This window comes from Phodopus roborovskii, unplaced genomic scaffold (genome assembly GCF_943737965.1).
Source record: "Phodopus roborovskii unplaced genomic scaffold, PHOROB, whole genome shotgun sequence".
In the NCBI taxonomy this organism is placed as follows: Eukaryota; Metazoa; Chordata; class Mammalia; order Rodentia; family Cricetidae; genus Phodopus; species Phodopus roborovskii.
Genome location: NW_026125397.1, coordinates 22,945,393 through 22,962,945, shown reverse-complemented (window position 1 = coordinate 22,962,945; position 17,553 = coordinate 22,945,393). Strand labels below are relative to the sequence as shown.

General features: G+C 39.9%; 1 protein-coding gene across 1 annotated transcript in view; it reads right to left on the bottom strand.

The window, feature by feature from the left end:
• Positions 1-2,812: 2,812 nt before the first annotated feature.
• Rev3l (REV3 like, DNA directed polymerase zeta catalytic subunit) overlaps positions 2,813-17,553 on the bottom strand; it is a 133,915-nt gene continuing 119,174 nt past the window's right edge. The window contains exons 27-32 of the mRNA XM_051175551.1: positions 15,374-15,488; positions 13,301-13,438; positions 12,231-12,421; positions 11,425-11,671; positions 8,570-8,779; positions 2,813-3,936 (exon numbers count right to left, since the gene is read on the bottom strand). Of these exons, the coding sequence (XP_051031508.1) occupies positions 3,796-3,936; positions 8,570-8,779; positions 11,425-11,671; positions 12,231-12,421; positions 13,301-13,438; positions 15,374-15,488 (1,042 nt within the window). The 3' untranslated portion in view covers positions 2,813-3,795. The remainder of the gene's footprint in view (positions 3,937-8,569; positions 8,780-11,424; positions 11,672-12,230; positions 12,422-13,300; positions 13,439-15,373; positions 15,489-17,553) is intronic.

The window sequence follows — 17,553 nt, the reverse complement described above, 5'->3', positions numbered from 1 at the left end:
CAGGAGCCGCATCTGTGGCATGGGATGCACTTACAGGACCTGCATCTGTGGCATGGGATGCACTTACAGGACCTGCATCTGTGGCATGGGATGCACTTACAGGACCTGCATCTGTGGCATGGGATGCACTTACAGGACCTGCATCTGTGGCATGGGATGCACTTACAGGAGCCGCATCTGTGGCATGGGATGCACTTACAGGTATCACCTTTACCTCTTTGGCTTCAATTGAATCACAGATCCTGCCAAAATCCAGACAAGAGGCTAGAACAGGCGTGTGAACCTAGAATTCATTGTCAGGAGTGTCTGCCATATCCATGCTCCTGCAAGTCAAGCTTTTCAAAGGATTAAAATTATAGCTGAAGTAGAAGTCTGTAATTATAAATGCAACCCTGTATTGGGGCTTTCTAGAGGAACAGAACTTATAGAATGAATACATATGAATACATACATACATACATACATACATACCAGTGAAGGAATGGGTTTGCTAGCAAGAGCAAGCAGGCCAAGAGAGCAAGCTTCCTTCTCATACCCTTTATGAAAGCTGCCAGCAGAAGGTGTGGTGTGGATTGAAGGGGGATCTTCCCACCTGAAAAGAGCTGGATTATAAGTGGGCCATCCAACTTCCAATTTTTGCCTAGTCCTTTGGGTATTAATTCCAGATGTAGTCAAGTTGACAACCAAGAATAATCATCACAAGCCCATCCCTTAACAACTTGACACAATCATATCTCCTTATACGATGCTTCCCATGTCATAATTACATCTAACATGATATAACTTTTCCACATACAAATACGAAAATATATATTATATGTATATGCGCATGCAAATATATATTATATATGTATATGCACACACACACATCTCCAGGTCATAATTATGCCTCATATGATATGGCCATTCCTTGCACAACTGCAAATGGGTTGTGAGTTTAGAATAGGTGGCATTGTCCCTTGAGAGGCATTCTTTTATCTCAAACTTAAGTATGATAATCACTGATATCCTCTTAATTGATGTTATATTACATAATAAATCAAGGAGAGAAAACGAAATGTATGAGCACATTCTTAACAAAATATGACAGAAAACGCCATGCCAATTATAACCTTTTGCTTCTGTAACTGGTCACGTGGCCTTTGTTACCCTGTCTGGATTAGGCTCTTGTTGTTTCCCATTGACTTTAATCACAGACATCGTAGCACCAAGAGACGCCCTAAAGGATCCCGGGCACTCCATATATAACCCTTCGTACCTCCATTGTGGACAGGCAATCCAATGTCCCCATGGTAACCTGGATCGATCGCCTCTCTTAACACTGCTGTGCGGTCCATTCTTAGCTTGCTGGTTTAAGGGCATCAGAAGCCCAAAGTGGCCCCTGAAGGTTTTTTATGTATCAACCAATTAACATTTCAGAAGAAATTTGCCACAAACCACTTGCACACGTATCAGCAAAGTATTAATTTTACAGCTGTTTATCCCAGAATGAATTATCCTGAAGATATACACCTGCCCTCTTTAGCTTTCCTGATTATCCAGAAGTATAAATAGATGTCATAGCATCCTGAAGCTGAACTTTAATGAGATGCTCACTGCACATAATTCTGTACAGGGTGGACGCAAAAGTATTTTCTAAAGGTCTGTAATAAATTAGTGTCAACTCCCTCAAGGAATCAAAAACCCAAGAGAGAAGATCTATGAGGAAACCCGAGAAAGGAGGGAGGGAGGGAGGGAGAGAGGAGGAGGAGGAAGACAGAGAGAGGGAGGGAGAGAGGAGGAGGAGGACAGAGAGAGGGAGGGAGAGAGGAGGAGGAGGACAGAGAGAGAGAGAGGAGGAGGAGGACAGAGAGAGGGAGGGAGAGAGGAGGAGGAGGACAGAGAGAGGGAGGGAGAGAGGAGGAGGAGGAAGACAGAGAGAGAGAGGGAGAGGTTGTGTGAGTTGTATGCCTGATGAATTCACCTGGGAATAAACAGCAACCATGTGGCTGCAGCTATCTTTACTAAGGTTAAAGAAAGTAAATACTATGGAACTTCACCGCCATCAAGGAAAAAGTCAGCCCCTGCCTTTTCTAGAGCTACTAGGTCTCCACCTGAAAAAGGCTCACTCAGAGACTCCACACTGAGAGATAAACTCACAAAATGGGTTGGAATGTCAATACCTAAGATACCATACTATTATTACTACCTCAAAATTTACCTTTTATACCAAAGTTTTACCTTTATTTAAAAGAACTTGCTTTCACTGACTCCTCTCAGTAATCAATCACCTGTGTCTGGTAAACGCTTGGATGGAAAAAAGGAAAAATTTAAAGTTTAAATTGTGAGGGTCTAATGAAGTAATTTAAGGTATGTAAATGCCAGCTGTAAAGGTCTGAGGAAGTGATTTAAGGCAAGTGGAAAATGAGGAAGGTTTCATATTTTTTTCATTCTTGCTATGGTATTGTTTCAAAAATTCAAAGTGCTAATACATTAATCAATGTAGTTCTGCTAAGCTATTAATCTAACCCTGGTAAAGCACTGCTACTAACTATCATAGTCCCAGGGCCCCGGATTTCAATTCCCTCAGGTTGTTTTCTAAATAGAGACTTAAACTTGCTTCCTTACGGTGCCAAAAGCATCTCTGTGCAAGCAGTGCTCTGGGCAGAGCACTCCGCTTTTAACCCCAAATCATCCTTTTGCTATGGCTCAAAGGCATGCGTCTACTAAGTTTACCTCATTAATTCAAAAAAGCCCAGGGTTAGGCGGAATCCAGGTTGCTTACAGAACAGATGAAGAGAATTCTACTTATGACGAGGTAAAAGTCACAGCATTATATTTCATATTTTATTCAATTTTTAATTTGGTTTTCATTATTAACTCTTAAAACAAAATGATTTCCAGTTTAAAAAACAATGCACTGACCACATAATTCCTTTTTCATTTTATACAGTTATACAAATATCCTAAATACACATTTGTGTTCAAGGGATGGCAAATAAGATTAACTGTACAGTACATAAGGAAAGAAAATATTTTAGGCATATTTAGAGGCAATAGAAATGTCTATACAAAACAAGCAAAATGGAATAAATTTTTTATTTTATTTTTAAAGTATTGCAACAGGCCCACAGGTTTGTAACAAAAATGTTTTTGCACAGTTCCTCACAATGCCCCGTTAGTAGCTAAAGCAAGACAGCAGTCTTTAGAAAAGAATGTTTCAAAAAATGCTACACATGGTACTATTTGCACAGTTTGATCAAAGTAACAAATCTACCTTTGAGTCAAGCAAAACCTAGAGGAGATATACCAACAACGTGAAAATCATTGTATAAAATTCATTGCACATTATTTTACTCAGTTGTTTGAAAAGTAAAAAAGTGTATTTACAAAATATTTTGCAGTCAAAATTATAAAGTGAGTGGATATCTCTAAGCAACACGTCTTGATGTAGACAGTTTAAGGGACACACACAAATGACTTTCTTTAGGAGGTTTTAGCCTTCCTTCCACAGGGAAGTAAACATGATCTGTTCAAATGGATTTACAAGATGGTACATAAACTGGAGCAAATCCAACGCCTGTAGTATTATAAAACAAGGTTAAAAGGCGAAAGAATGAGGATTTGTACATTGTAAGAAGTAAGCTATTCAGAGATCAACATGTACACTTTTAACTCGTTAGCAGAGGTCCCCATGGCCTTCGGTGACAGACAAGGAGCATCTCTGCCGTGACAGAAGTGGAAAGAAAGCACCATGCAGGAGTTGAGTGGTAAACACTGAACAAGTAGCACCTGGAGTCCCGTGACACTGACAACTTAAAACTGGTCCAGCAACTGCCGTAGATACGGTGCCTTGGATAACTCTCTGTTTACTCGTGAGAGTCTGAAAAGCACTGGGCAGTTGAGTGAAACACACGGGGTGTGTCGGTCAAAGGAACCTGCACAGTTCCTGCATATCTGAAAGAATAGGAAAAGCACATCAAACAGTAGGAATACTTCTGTGTCTATCTGTACAGTTTTAGATCCCTTCTGCTTACTTCAGGTACCCAGCAAACTTAATTCAGTATAGAAAATTTCATCTGCTTAATCTCCTAGAAACCTCGCCTACTGTTTATGAGTGAAGTACTTCTAAAAAATAGTTTACAAACAGAAAAAAAAAATGGTCTCAAGATTCATTTCATTTCTTGGTTCACCTTTCATTGACAATATAACCCTGCTACATTGAAAGGCACAAGGCAGGCTACCTATGCTTGCCTAGGGTACTGAGCCAGAGTCCACCACGTGGGAGAGCCCTGCCTCACAGGATGAACTCAGTCCTACAGGGCTCACCCAAGCCAGAGACTTGCACACACACATGTTGACAAGGTCACAACCAAGGACTATGCTTTGGAAACATTGGGCAAAAAAGTAGTAACCAACAAATGAGATTATATAGATGCTCTGTACAGCTAAGGAGACAGTCACTGGTGGAATGGAAGAAAATATCAGGAAATCATTCATGTGATGAGAAATCCCCAGAATATATAAGGAACACAATCTCAATGGCAAATCCATAGAACAGTTAACAACACTAACAGGCAGGCATTAACAATCAACATCACGGTGGAGATCTGCTGTGGCAGCAAATTTCTTGTAATCCTTCACTCTGGAGAATTCTGAGTTCCAGGCAACCTGGACTACATAGTATTCTCTATCAAAAAACTAAAGTCAACACACAAATTTACAATGAGATATCCAATCTCAGAATAGTTATTTTAAAACAGACAATGAATCAAATAACAGTATGAGGATTCCTTAAAATTCAGAACGAAAACTATCATGATGCAATTACTTTTCTTATGCATGCATGCAGGGTTTCTCTGTGTAACAGTCCTGGCTATCCTGGAACTCACTTTATAGACCAGGCTGGCCTTGAACTCACAGAGGTCCACCTGCCTCTGCCTCCCTAAATGCTGGGATCAAAAGTGTGTGCCGCCATGCATAGTAATGCAATTATTTCTAATACTGAGTATATATTCAAAGGAATAAAAACCCTGTATGAAAGAAACACTCAACTCTCATGTTTATTGCAGTTTCTATTTCAACAATCAAGATAGGGAATCACCTAAAGTATGTATGAACAGATAAATAGGAAAAAAAATGCATAACTATAAAATGAAGTATTTTTCAGTCATAAAGGGAAGTCTGTCATTTGTAGCAACAAAGATGCAACTAAGTGAAATAAACCAGATACAGAAAACAAAAACATCACATTTTCATGTCTAGAAATTAAAACTGGTCACATCTCACAAAAATAATGGGTATAAGTAATGATCCAGAGGGCTGGGGAAGAAGAGGGCCAGAAATAAACAAAGGCTGCATAACAGACACCAAAATGTAGACAGATCGAAGAGTAAATTCTAGTGTTGAACACGGCACGGTGATACCAATCTACAGTAATTATCTCAAATGAGGTAGAAGAAAGGCGTTTGAGAGCGTTTTGCCTAGAATGCATGAGGGTGATGGGTTCAACCCTCCATGCATAAACTGAGTGCATTGGAGCACACCTACAGTCACAGCAGGCAGGAAGATCAGCACTAGTTTGTTTGAAGTCACCCTTGGCTACACTGCAAGTTTGAGGCCATCTTGGGATGCATATGACCCTCTGTCCCCCCACCCCCCACCTCCTGCTTCCCCCCAACCCTTCTCTCTTGGCCAGTGGATCAGGATGTAGCTCTCAGTCACTCACGGCACCTGGTCTGCCTGTGTGTTGCCCAGCTTCCTGCCATGGTGGAAATGGACTAAACCTCTGAAATTGTAAGTCTTCCCTCAATTAAATCTTTCCTTTTTAAGAGCTGTCTTGGTCATTGTGGTGGTTTGAAAGAAAACGGCCTAGTCTCAAATTTAAAATGACCAAATATCAAAACAGCCTAGTAGAAAGGATGTCATGTGGTTATCAGTGTTAACTCTGATGAAGATTTAGAGGGAAAAGGAGCAAGCAGAGCAGATAAAAACAGAAAAGGGGTACCAGGAGGAGAGCAGAGCTAAACTCTGTGTTCAAGAGATACATAGGTTAAGGACCCACCCAGCTAAGTTTCCACTCACGAAAAAAAATTAAAGAAAGGCTTAGAGCCAGGTGTGAAGATGCAACCTTTAACTCAAGCACTCGGAAGACGGAGGCTGGTGGATCTCTAAGTTTTCTCTAAGTCATACTGATCACTGTAGCCAGTGTTTCTAACTACTATAAGCAAACTGCTTAGAAGCACATAGTCTGCAAAGCGTACTGTTCCAGGAAGTCTTTCGCTCATGAGATCTTTGCCAAGAGACTCACTCTATCCCCCAATGTAGCATTTCTGTGTTGCAGCTGTGTGTGCTACACTCAGGTGCCAGGACAGACTGATGAATATTTAAGAGCTCCTGGTGCCCATCTGGTAAATAATCTAGGCTGGAACATGCAACTTGCTAAATTTAGCTCAAATGTTTACTTTCAAGGCTTTTACTGGCAATTTAAACCCTGAGTGTTATAGCTCGAGTCACACTTAAAAATTTAAAAATTCAAACACAAGCAGGATACCTACATTTTAGCCTAAGAAGCAGACATTTAAAAAATATCATTGTGAGATCATGGACCCTGGAGGCGAATCTATAACCACACGTTACACTAAACTAGTACAGTCTCTAACTACTAAATGCCTGTCCTCACACCCACAGGTAAGTGCTGTCTTCACCCTCATCAAGGACACTGCTCTCTGTGTGACGGAGACCACCCCCCTGCAGGAAACCATAGCTAACCAAAGCCCAGAGCTGTGGAGCCCAGAGGACACTGTAAGAGCTGGAGGGTCAGGGAGTTTGCTGTGAAACTGTCTCTCCTAGTCATATCAGAAACTACACTTTTAAGTCTAATCAACACGTCTGCCCATACATGACCCGAACAAGCATATATTACAGTGGACAGGGAAAAGCCCAGAAAACCTCAAGCCCACACAAAAAGCCAGAGGCAACTGTAGCTGAGAGATGTTGAGATATGAAGAAATAAGGTTATCTGATACAAATGTCAGCCCTGAAAACATAGGAAAACCTACTGGCAGGTGAGTACTTTCTGAATAGAGTAGTGTTTGTCACGGCTGACAGCAGAAGACAAAGAAATCCTAGGAGAGACTAATTCACAACCTGAACATAGCAGGTCTGAAGTCCCTGCTCTTGCCAACATGAGATACTGGAATCCAGTAAGATAATTTTCTGAGATTTAGTGGTTGCTGCCAAATGATTGAAGCTGGTAAGATAAATAAAAGCCAGGAGTACTCAGTGACTTCAGCAGCTGTATTGACTAGGACCATTCAACTGGTGCCACAAGATGTTAACAACTCCATTGGTACATTGGTCCTCTGGCCACGGACTAAGCAGGAGGCTGTTCACTCATTCAGCACATATTTACAGCACACTACCACCAGTGAGGGCTAGAATCAGGCAGCTTCCACCCTTACAGTTACAGGAAGGAGAGGGAATCGTAGACGTCTATTACAGGGAAGGCCTCACCTGTCCAGCTATTTTAGCTCGATTCCTCTCAGATGGCTAGAGAGGGAGGAGAACATTCTTGTCAAGAAGGAACTGGATTCAAAGACCAGAACATAGGTAAGATTAAGGAATATTCATGGACCCAAAAGGTATGGGAGACGTGGAGGGTACAACATGACAAGTAAAAGGACAAGAAATGGGTACAGAGAGACACGTTTGTTTACATTTCACTTTCCAACGTGACAAGAAAGGTTTACTTACTTATTTTTAATACAATTACCACATGTGAGAAACTGTGTTTATATTTCATGTTAATAGTCCAGCTCAGCCACTTACTTATTAGGAGTATAATATACAACATGCAAATGACTTAAGCCATCACAAGAGTGACCACGGCAGTCTCCATCAGGAAGACATGATTCATTAACTATTTTCTATCTGGATCCTCAGAACTGCAAACTTCACAAGTCTACTCATCTATCTCTAAGATGATTAGTTTGATGAAAATGGCAAGTGATGGATCAATTAGACTATTTATTACTTTCAAATAAAAGAAATTATATAGATGCCCACTGTAATCTGGTTTTCAATAAATACACTATCCTATATAACCAAAAACTAAATTATAACATAACTTAAGCCATTCTTACTATTTAAATTGCAGTGTTAATTAAAAATTATTTGTGTGTGTGTGTGTGTATGTGTGTGTGCACGCACACACACATGCCTAAGCGAGTAAGTGAGCAGGCCCCCATGGTGGCCAGTGGGCATTGGATCCCATGGAATAAGAGTTGTAAGCAGTTGTCAGCTGTCATGTGGGTGCTAAGGACCATGCTGGGGTCCACTTGCAAGAGTAATAGGCACTTTTAACCTCAGAGCCATCTCTCCAGCCCTAAACTGTAGCATTTTTTATATTTTAACCTCAGAGCCATCTCTCCAGCCCTAAACTGTAGCATTTTTTATATTTTAGAAGTTTATCTGTTTAGAATGCTTACTTCATTTTTCATACTGGGTTCACATCTACACTGGAGAGTTGATGCTATCTCTCTGGAAAAATCAGGATTTGGGAGTTCAGATCTACTGAGCGAGGCTGTACCTTCACAAGTTGTTCCTGTTTGAGCTCCAATTCTCGGATTTCTTGGTTGAGGATGACTGCTACATGCTGAGGTTGGCTCCGACATTTGCTACAGATACCATGCTGAGTCAGGTCATCGCACACAGGACAGTGTAAAGTCGTGAAATACTGGGAGATGGTGCCTTTCCGCCCTTCAAGTTCACTTCTGGAGGAACTGGTAGCTTTCTGGATCTGTAAAAACATCAACTCTGAGCGATTCTCACAGCAAAGCTGCTAGTTCTTAATTCAGTTTTTTCTTTCACTCAACAAACGCTGGAGAACTACTGTTTTAGATATTGGGGTAAAGCAACCAAAGCCTTTATTACTGGACCTTACAGTTGAAAAAGACTTTATTTACTTATTTTACTTTACGTGTATGAATGTCTTGTCTGTCTGCATGTATGTGCAACATATACATGCCTATTGGATCTCCTGAACTGGACCTACCATGTTGTGAGCCACCATGTGAGCATTGGGAATTAAACCTGGGAATTAAACAAATGCTCTTAGCCACTTAATTATCTATCTAGCCCCCAAGTTTACAGTATCACCAGATAGCTTGTTTTGTCAGTCAGTAGAGTGTAGAGTTCCCATGAAAGCAAAGCCTAAGTGGATGCATGTTGCCTAGGAACTCTTCAGTTGACATTAGTACTCGTTTCAGAGATCTTTTTACATGGAAATAGTATATTCTGTTCTTGGGGACTTATGCTGTCATCTAAAACTCACTTTGCATAAATATTAAATAGTAAAGTATCTGAGAAATGTCACTGACTTAGAATTCTTGTTGGCCTTGCAATTACAAATATGAAAATCTGAGTGTCCTGGCCAGAACATAGCATTTTATATGCCAGCCAGCTCACACTCTCTGAAGTACAGTCTTAACCTTAGTTTCCTAGTTTACACTTCTTCCTTTTATTTGTTTCTAAAGTTTACATCCTGGCTGCAGTTTACCCTCCCTCCTCTCCTCCCAGTCCCTTCCCTACCCCTCTGTTCCCACCCCCACCCCCCTCCTGTTTAGGAAAGGGCAGGTCTCCTGACTATCAACAAGATACGGCACACCAAGTTGCAGGAAGACTGAGCACCTCCCATATGTTACGGCTGGGCAAGGCGGCCCAGGATGAGGAGCTGGTCCCAAAGCCGTAACAGAGCTGAAGACACATTCTGTTCCCACTGTCAGGAGTCCCACAGGAGGACCAAGCTACACAACTGTAACACCTATGCAGAGGGCCTAGGTCAGCCCCATGCAGGCTCCCTGGTTATTGCGCAGTCTCTGTGAGCCCTATGGGCCCAGGTCAGCTGGTTCTGTGCACTTTCTTGGCTCCTACAATTCTTTCTCCCTCTCTCAATGCAGGATTCCCCAAGCTCTGCCTGATGTTTGGCTGTGGGTCTCTGCATCTGTTTCCATTAGTTGCTTTTTCCATCCTTTTAAAAATGTAATTTAAGACATTTTCTTTACCAGCTTGGCTGAATACCATGGGATTGAGCACATTTAAAATAAGTTCTCACAAACAAAAATGAGTATTCTCTCAGAGAAACATGCCCCAGACACTTAGACTCACAATTGACTTTTTCAGGCACCTACTGAGTAAACTAAGCAAGAAGAATCCAAGCAAAGCTCTGTGCTAAGCTCCTACACTGGGCATTTTACTGCAGTGAAATGGAATCCTTCATTTATTTTTTTTCAAGACAGGGTTTCTCCTGGCTGGCCTAGAACTCCTGGCTGGCCTCAAACTCAAGAGATCCGCCTACCTCTGCCTCCTGAGTGCTGGGATTTAAAGGTGTACACCACCACTACCCAGCTGTGTAATGGTATTTTAACATTAGTTCCTTCATCTGCTTTATCCAGGATTATACTTAGAAATGTTATCCCCAGATATTCTTTTCCTTTGAGACAGGATCTTGCTACGTAGCTGAGGTTGACCTCAAAGTCACTATTTTCCTGCTTCAGTTTCCAGAGTTCTGAAATTACAGGTGTTTGCCACTACTCACGCATTTCTTGTGTGTGCATGTTTACCTGTGTACAGCATGTGGAGGTCACAGGTTGATTCCAGCTATTTCCTTCTATTGCTTTCCACATTAAAAAAGACTGTCTCTTTCTAATCCCGGCGTGTCCTGACTAGCTAGACTGGCTGGCATCCAGCCATGGGAATCCTTTGTCTCCACCTTCTGGTGCAGGGTTATAATATGTGCAGTTATGTCTACCTTTTTATATGGGTGCTAAGGTCTGAACTCAGGAAATCATGCTAGGGGCAGCAAGTACTTTTACTTACTAAAACATATCCTCAGTCCACTCCCATACATTTCTTAAACATCTACTTTGAAGGGGCTGGAGAGATATCTAGGAGGTTAAGAGAACTTGCTGCTCTTGCAGAGGACCCAGATTCAGTTCCTAGCACAAACATGGCAGCCCACAAACATCTGTAACTATAGTTACAGGATATCTGATGTCCTCTTCTGACTTCCACAGGTACCAGCCATATTCATGAGGCACATACATCCACCACATAAGCAAAAATACTCATAAAAAAAAAAAGGTCTTAAAATTTTTTAGAAGTAATTTTGAAATATTTTTGTAATTCATTTATTTTTCCACTAGCTCATTTACTCAGTTATTTTGTGGCTGTTTACCACTGAAATTCTTGGGGACTAATCTTAATATTTGTATAGTTCGGGGAAACTTGATAGAAGCTAAGAAGAAGGTGTTTACAGATAATCACTTACTCTTTGGAAAGCATGGCATCTTTGTAAGTTTGGGTAATGAAGGACAACTTCTCATAAATACATAAAATACTGAAATTTGGAATACTTACAGGACATGTATTATTTAGTACACTTACCCTTGGTAATTCATGATACCAGCTGAAGACATCAATACCAATAAGAGAGAAGATTCTTGCCAGGGGTGGAAGAATTTGCTTGGTGATATAGTAGGTGGCATTCAGTCTCAGGGTCGGATCCTGTAGGACTTCTGATGGGCGTCTTATCAGCTGGATAAGGGGCAGCCCAGGGGTCCCATAAACAATGACATATGGCACTCGTTCTCCAACTCGAGGCTCAGAGCGCCGGTCATAAGTAAGCATTTTCCTGTTCAAATCCAAATGGACTACATAGTCAGAATGCCATAGAAAGCACCTTTCCAGCAAATTAATTTAGAATTAAGCCTGAAGCCATGGGCAATCTACCAGGGCTACTTCAAATTAAACTGTAGCTTCTTTGAGCATTATGTACACTTGGCTCAGCTGCTGTCAAGCAGACACCGCTGTAGCTGTTTGAAACGTACTCTCCATAGCACCATTGCCTGAATGGTGTGAGTCCCTAGTAAGTGTTGTTATCTAACCGTGAGAATAGAGAGATCTGGCCACAGAATGAAATCTAAACCCTTGCTCTGGCAGGTCCTAATTGAGCCTTGCCTAATGAGTCTAGGGAAGAAACAAAAGTAATCAGAAACATCACAATCTCATTGCATTTAGTTTCCTAAGAAAAGCCCAGAAGAGAGGACCTTATAAAGCACCCGGAACATTTTAAGTGTGGGAAAGTAAAGAAAACCACTGAATCTTGGCTACTGTCTTTTCTCTAGTGCTGCAGATGGCCTCTGGAATGTCCTGGCTGTGTATTGAGGATGGGCTGTTGTGTGTGTTCTTACCTTGTAAGTTCGAGAGCAGGAACACAAGCTCCAGGTCTATAAGAAAAACTTCCTCTGTACTCCTTGGCAAAGATAAAATCTTGTATGCTGGCCTTTCCTTCCACAAGTTTCATACATTGCCGCTGTACATATTGTTTAATTAGACTTATATCTCTTGTTTCAAACAGCAGCTTTAGAGAACGCTCAAGTATCTTCAAACAAAAAGATGCAGACAAGTTGAAAGAGCTCCCAGTATGTTTCAGCATTATTGTTACGCTTTCATTAAAAAGCTATCAAGTACTGGAGTCAAACACTCACACACACACACACCCTTGATCTTGTGATTAGATAATAAACATGATTAGAAACTGGAAGTATTTTAGATGTTATAAAGCTTTCTGTTTCTAAGAATATTGAAAAATCACATTGGAATGATATTCTGATGAAATATTTGTTACATGATGAAAATTGTACAACTTTGTTCTTTTTTTTTTTTTTTTTAAAGCTTTGTTTTTCTTAAAAAGTCAAGGCACTTGAAGCATGAGAAATAGGGACAAATCTTATGTACTGGAAGAACCCAATTTAGCTAAAGAAAATATAGAGAAATTTAATATCACCAATGAGTCAAATAAAGTTTAAAAAAAAAAGCAGCCCTTTTTTTTTTATAGTGCTGAGACAGTTTTCTGTGTTGTAAGCGAGCGGGGGCACAGTGGGTTGACAGTGAAGTCCCAGGTAACCTGGGATGAACTCAGCCACGTAGCAGGTGCCTGACAGCCTCTCGTCTTCAGCCTGCCTGCACCATGCATTTCGGGAGCTGTAAGAGAAGCTATCCTATCGCCAAAGACAACAGACAAGAAACTCTTAATTCTGATACAACAAAGGTATGCGAAGACGTCTGAAACTAAGCAGTGAATAGAATAGTTTCCGATTAGAAATAAAATTCTCAAAATTCACATACTTTCCCCCTATGGTTCTGTAATGATTTGGGACATAGTTCCTTCTACCAGCTGTATGTTTAAGGACAGTTAACATCTCTGCCAGATTCTTTACTATATATTCTTACTGTTGAAAACAGTGTATATAGAACTTACCTTAGAAACAGCAGGGCAAGAATCTCTTCTGACTGTTTCTATTCCTTTTGCATCAAATACCGGGTCCTTCTGATCTAGGGTTTCATACATGTAACCCACATATCTCTTTTTTGTTTGTAAAACACAGGGCAAATAGACCTACAGTAAAATTGACAAAATGACTCTCAGTAACCACTTTCTCCAAACTGTGACTAATTTCTGTTATTGATCTCTGTATTCATGTATCAGTGTACAATATTTAAATATTCCCAAGGATGCAATGAATTCCTATTGAGAACCTGGAATGTGAAAGCATACAGAATGAACCACTATTACTTCTTAGCCACTCACTCCTATTTCTGCACTAACTTACTTCTACTTCACGTGACACTTTTTTTTTCAAAAGCCATCATTCATATACCAATTTTAAATAACTATACCCACATAAAGCACAAATCTAAATTTTAAACAGCGAGGACTTCCTAAAGGTTTACTGTTACTGGGTTCCCTTGTGTCTTCCCAAGGACTCTGCAAATACATGCACTTAACATACTACTCTCCCACACCAGCAGCTCACCACATGCGCTGCTTTGCTCGCTACTTTTCTTGGGAGAGTGAGTATTCCTTTTGGTGAGGAAGGCTCACCTCTCTTGTAGACACAGAGTATAAGGGTGCTACAACTCAGATAACCAATTCACTAATGAAAAACACTGAGCAAGTCTTCAATTTTTAGACATTAAAAAAACTGCTGTTATATGATTTAATCGTGAGGATAAATCCTCAAACCAATGGCACATTCCTTTTGTTTTAAATTATGTTATGAATTTTGTCTTTTCCCTTGCCCCTAAGCTCCCCTTCTCCAAGCCCCTCATTTAATATTTCCTACTTTTCTTTTTAAAAACACTGTCTCACTACTTTTCACAAAGTAGCTGTGAACTCTTGGGCTTAAAAGTAATTCTCCTTTCTAAGCCCACAGAGCTAGGACTACAGGCATGTGCCATGGTGTCTGGCATATGTATTCTTTCTTAATGTAAAAATAAAAATTTTATACGTGTGTCATGGTCAACACGACAATTTGAAATATATGTTCACGTGGAATGCCAAAGCTTCAGAAATAAGCACATTAAATGTACATGGTCTTACTATCTCAATTAAAAGGCAGAAATGATCAGAAAATGAATTAAACAAAAAACCCTTTTCTTAAGATTATTAGAAATCTATGTAAACATAAGGGCACAGAAGAGTTTAAAAAAAAAGCTAGAAAGTTATTCATACTAATATTAACAAAAAGAAAGGTGGAAAAGGTGGTCTCTGTTCAATACAAGGAATATTATAAAGACCAACTCTTTAAGGAGATAAACCCTGTCAGCACTATAATGAGCAAATCTGTAATTACAGTGTCGTTAGCGTCTCCATCTTGTGAGTGACAGAGTTAGTGAGTAGAGATGGGTTCCACAACAACGAAAAAACTGAACAACATTTCCTACAGCATTCTAGCCATCAACTAGAATGTAGACAGTGTTCCAAGGTCACACGAAACATGTACAAAGACAGGTGTTCATCACCATGCAGACATGGCAGGAGGAAGGTATCACGTGACGTTAGCCCTCAGTTACTGAGTGCTGAGGTTATAGTCAGCCTTTGTAACTTCCCAGCTGAGGGGCTAGAAACGGAAGCAGGGACAAATACTCTGGTGTAGCTTTTCTAAATTTCCAAACCATAAAATCTGTTGTTATGTTCGTTGTTTCATACCATTAAGTTTATGAGGCCTGTTTTATAGTGAAAATAAAATAAAATCATCCTAAGTAAAATTTCACATCTTAAAATATTACTGAAAAAAAAAAAAAAAAAGGGAGGTCTCGTAGATACAGCTCAGTGGTAGACTGTTAGTACAGGCTAGCCCAAACATCATACCCAAACACCAAACACATAAACCCCAAACCAAAGGAAATAAAGCAAACCAAAACAACCACACACATACAATTCTTCATATAAAACTAAAAATTTTAATAGTTAGCGTATTTACCGAGCTGCAGACTGATTGAGAAACTTGTGAGAGGTATGTAAAGTCTGCATGTGATTCGTAACACTTACCTTTTCAAACTTCAATTTCACTGGTTTAGGGTTAGTAGCAGTCACAGCTTCAGCAATCTCTTGACCAATCTTAAAAGACTGCTCCTTGGTCGCTCCTTTCAGTAGCACAAACATACTAAGAGATTAAAAGTACAGCAGGGTAATGAGGAAGTCAGTGTAAGAACAAATTTCATCAAGAGTCACTTCCTGGCCAATAAACAGTCTAAATCAGGATGGCTCACTTCACCCCTGTTCCTTTGTAAGTTGTTTCCTATCACAGCTTTCCTGTTTAATTATCCCTTTCCCCTTGGGTCCTTACAGGGTACCTTGTTACAGCTCTTAAAGGCTCAGCTACAACTGAAACTCAGACACTGAAGCTGCCAGGAAGGTCCTAGATCCCCCCACCCCCCAATATTCAAGGTTGTGTTAATCAAAATATACAGTCTTTTAAAATTGTACTCCTGCCCCAGGACTAACAGCTGACTGGCTTTCTGTTACTACAGATTAGTTTTGTTTTATCAAGAATTTTGTATAAATGGAACTATACCATACATACTCCATTGTGTCTGGCTTCTTTTACTCAGCATACCTGAGAGGGTCACCGATGATGTTGGGATAGCTAGTTTCTTTTTATGCTTTGCTATTTCACTGTACGAATGTACCATTCTACCTATTCACTTGACTATATTAAGTCAAGTTCCAAAAAAGATTTATCTACACCTTTTCCTATGGACATCCTCTTTCCTTTAAATTGTACTTAAACACGCAGAAGCTGGATTGCTGGTTTTTATGCTAAGAGTATGTTTAATAAACGATTGTCAAACTATTTTTTGTTATAAAGTTATTATTTTCAAGTTTTTCAGAAGCAATGATGAATACAAGCATTTTAAAAATAAGATGCACATACACATAGATTTAAGAGCAAGTAAAGCTAAGCTATGGTGACAGAAATCAGAGGTGTGGCTGCTGGGGGGATGGATATTGACGGTACAAGGGAGAAAAGAAAACTTTTTATGGCAATAGAAATAAATGCTCTGTAACACGACTAGAGTGGTGGCTGGTTATGCTGCCCACACTGTTTTATATAAACTATAAGCTGTGTGCTTTCGTTAAAACTATATTTCAATAAAAGTGACAAAAACACCAAGTGTGTGTGTGTGAGAGATCCGAACATATGTCATATTCATTACTTTACCAGATGGGCCAGGTGACCACAGCACAATACATACACTTCTAGAATAACACTCACCTCTGTGTTCTCTAATTCTCTCCCCCATCTGTCTCCTAGAGTGCTCACTCTTCAGGACCAGACATAAGAAAGCACATACTGTATAATTCCGTTTACATAAAATACTTGAAAAAATAAAACTAATCTACAGTAATAGAAAGTGACTCGTGTTAACCCTTGGGTCAGAGGTACAAAAGCCTATTAAGAATTTGTTTATGTGTAGTTTGTATATGGATACACACAATACAAGCACACTCACCAAACTTTAAAAGTTATATATTTGAGACTTTAGTTAATAGCATAAGTGGGCTTACTAGGGGATGCTCTGCTGTGGCTAACTTGATTTAGAGTTACATTTCAAGGCAATTAGCCTGAATTAATGTGAAGTTTTGGGAAAAAAATGTCATTGATGACATAACTGTTTTGTTGGCCTTGTTAAGTAGTCATGCTTGGCCTGGAGCCCCCAGAACTTGGAGTACCCCTTCTGCCTCTGCACACCAACTCTTAGGATTATAAGCATTAGCCACACCTGGTAAAAAGAGTATCTTACATCCAATTCTCATCATCATTGTACTTTTAACACATTTAAGTAGCATTCATCTTTGGGTTAAGAGGTTCAATACACATTAGAATAGTGATTAATATACATTCTAGGCACCAAATGGGGATGTAAGGAGCTATAAGTGCTGTCTAGGAGGCTTTTCTCAAGTATGGTCTGATTCTGATTTTACTTTCCTATCCTGGAAGTATACATATTCTTACTATACCATCTAAGAATTGCTATTCTGAATAGCTTTTGTCAATGACTGAAGCTGGCTCTATCTCATTGGATGAATAAATGTGAATGAGAACCATTTCCATATGAAATAACTGTTTGAACTAATATAATATACAGTGTGCTTATTTATTACACTTAAGTCACTCTGATATGCTGCTAAATGACCCTCCTCAGCTCTAGTGGTGAAAAAGACAG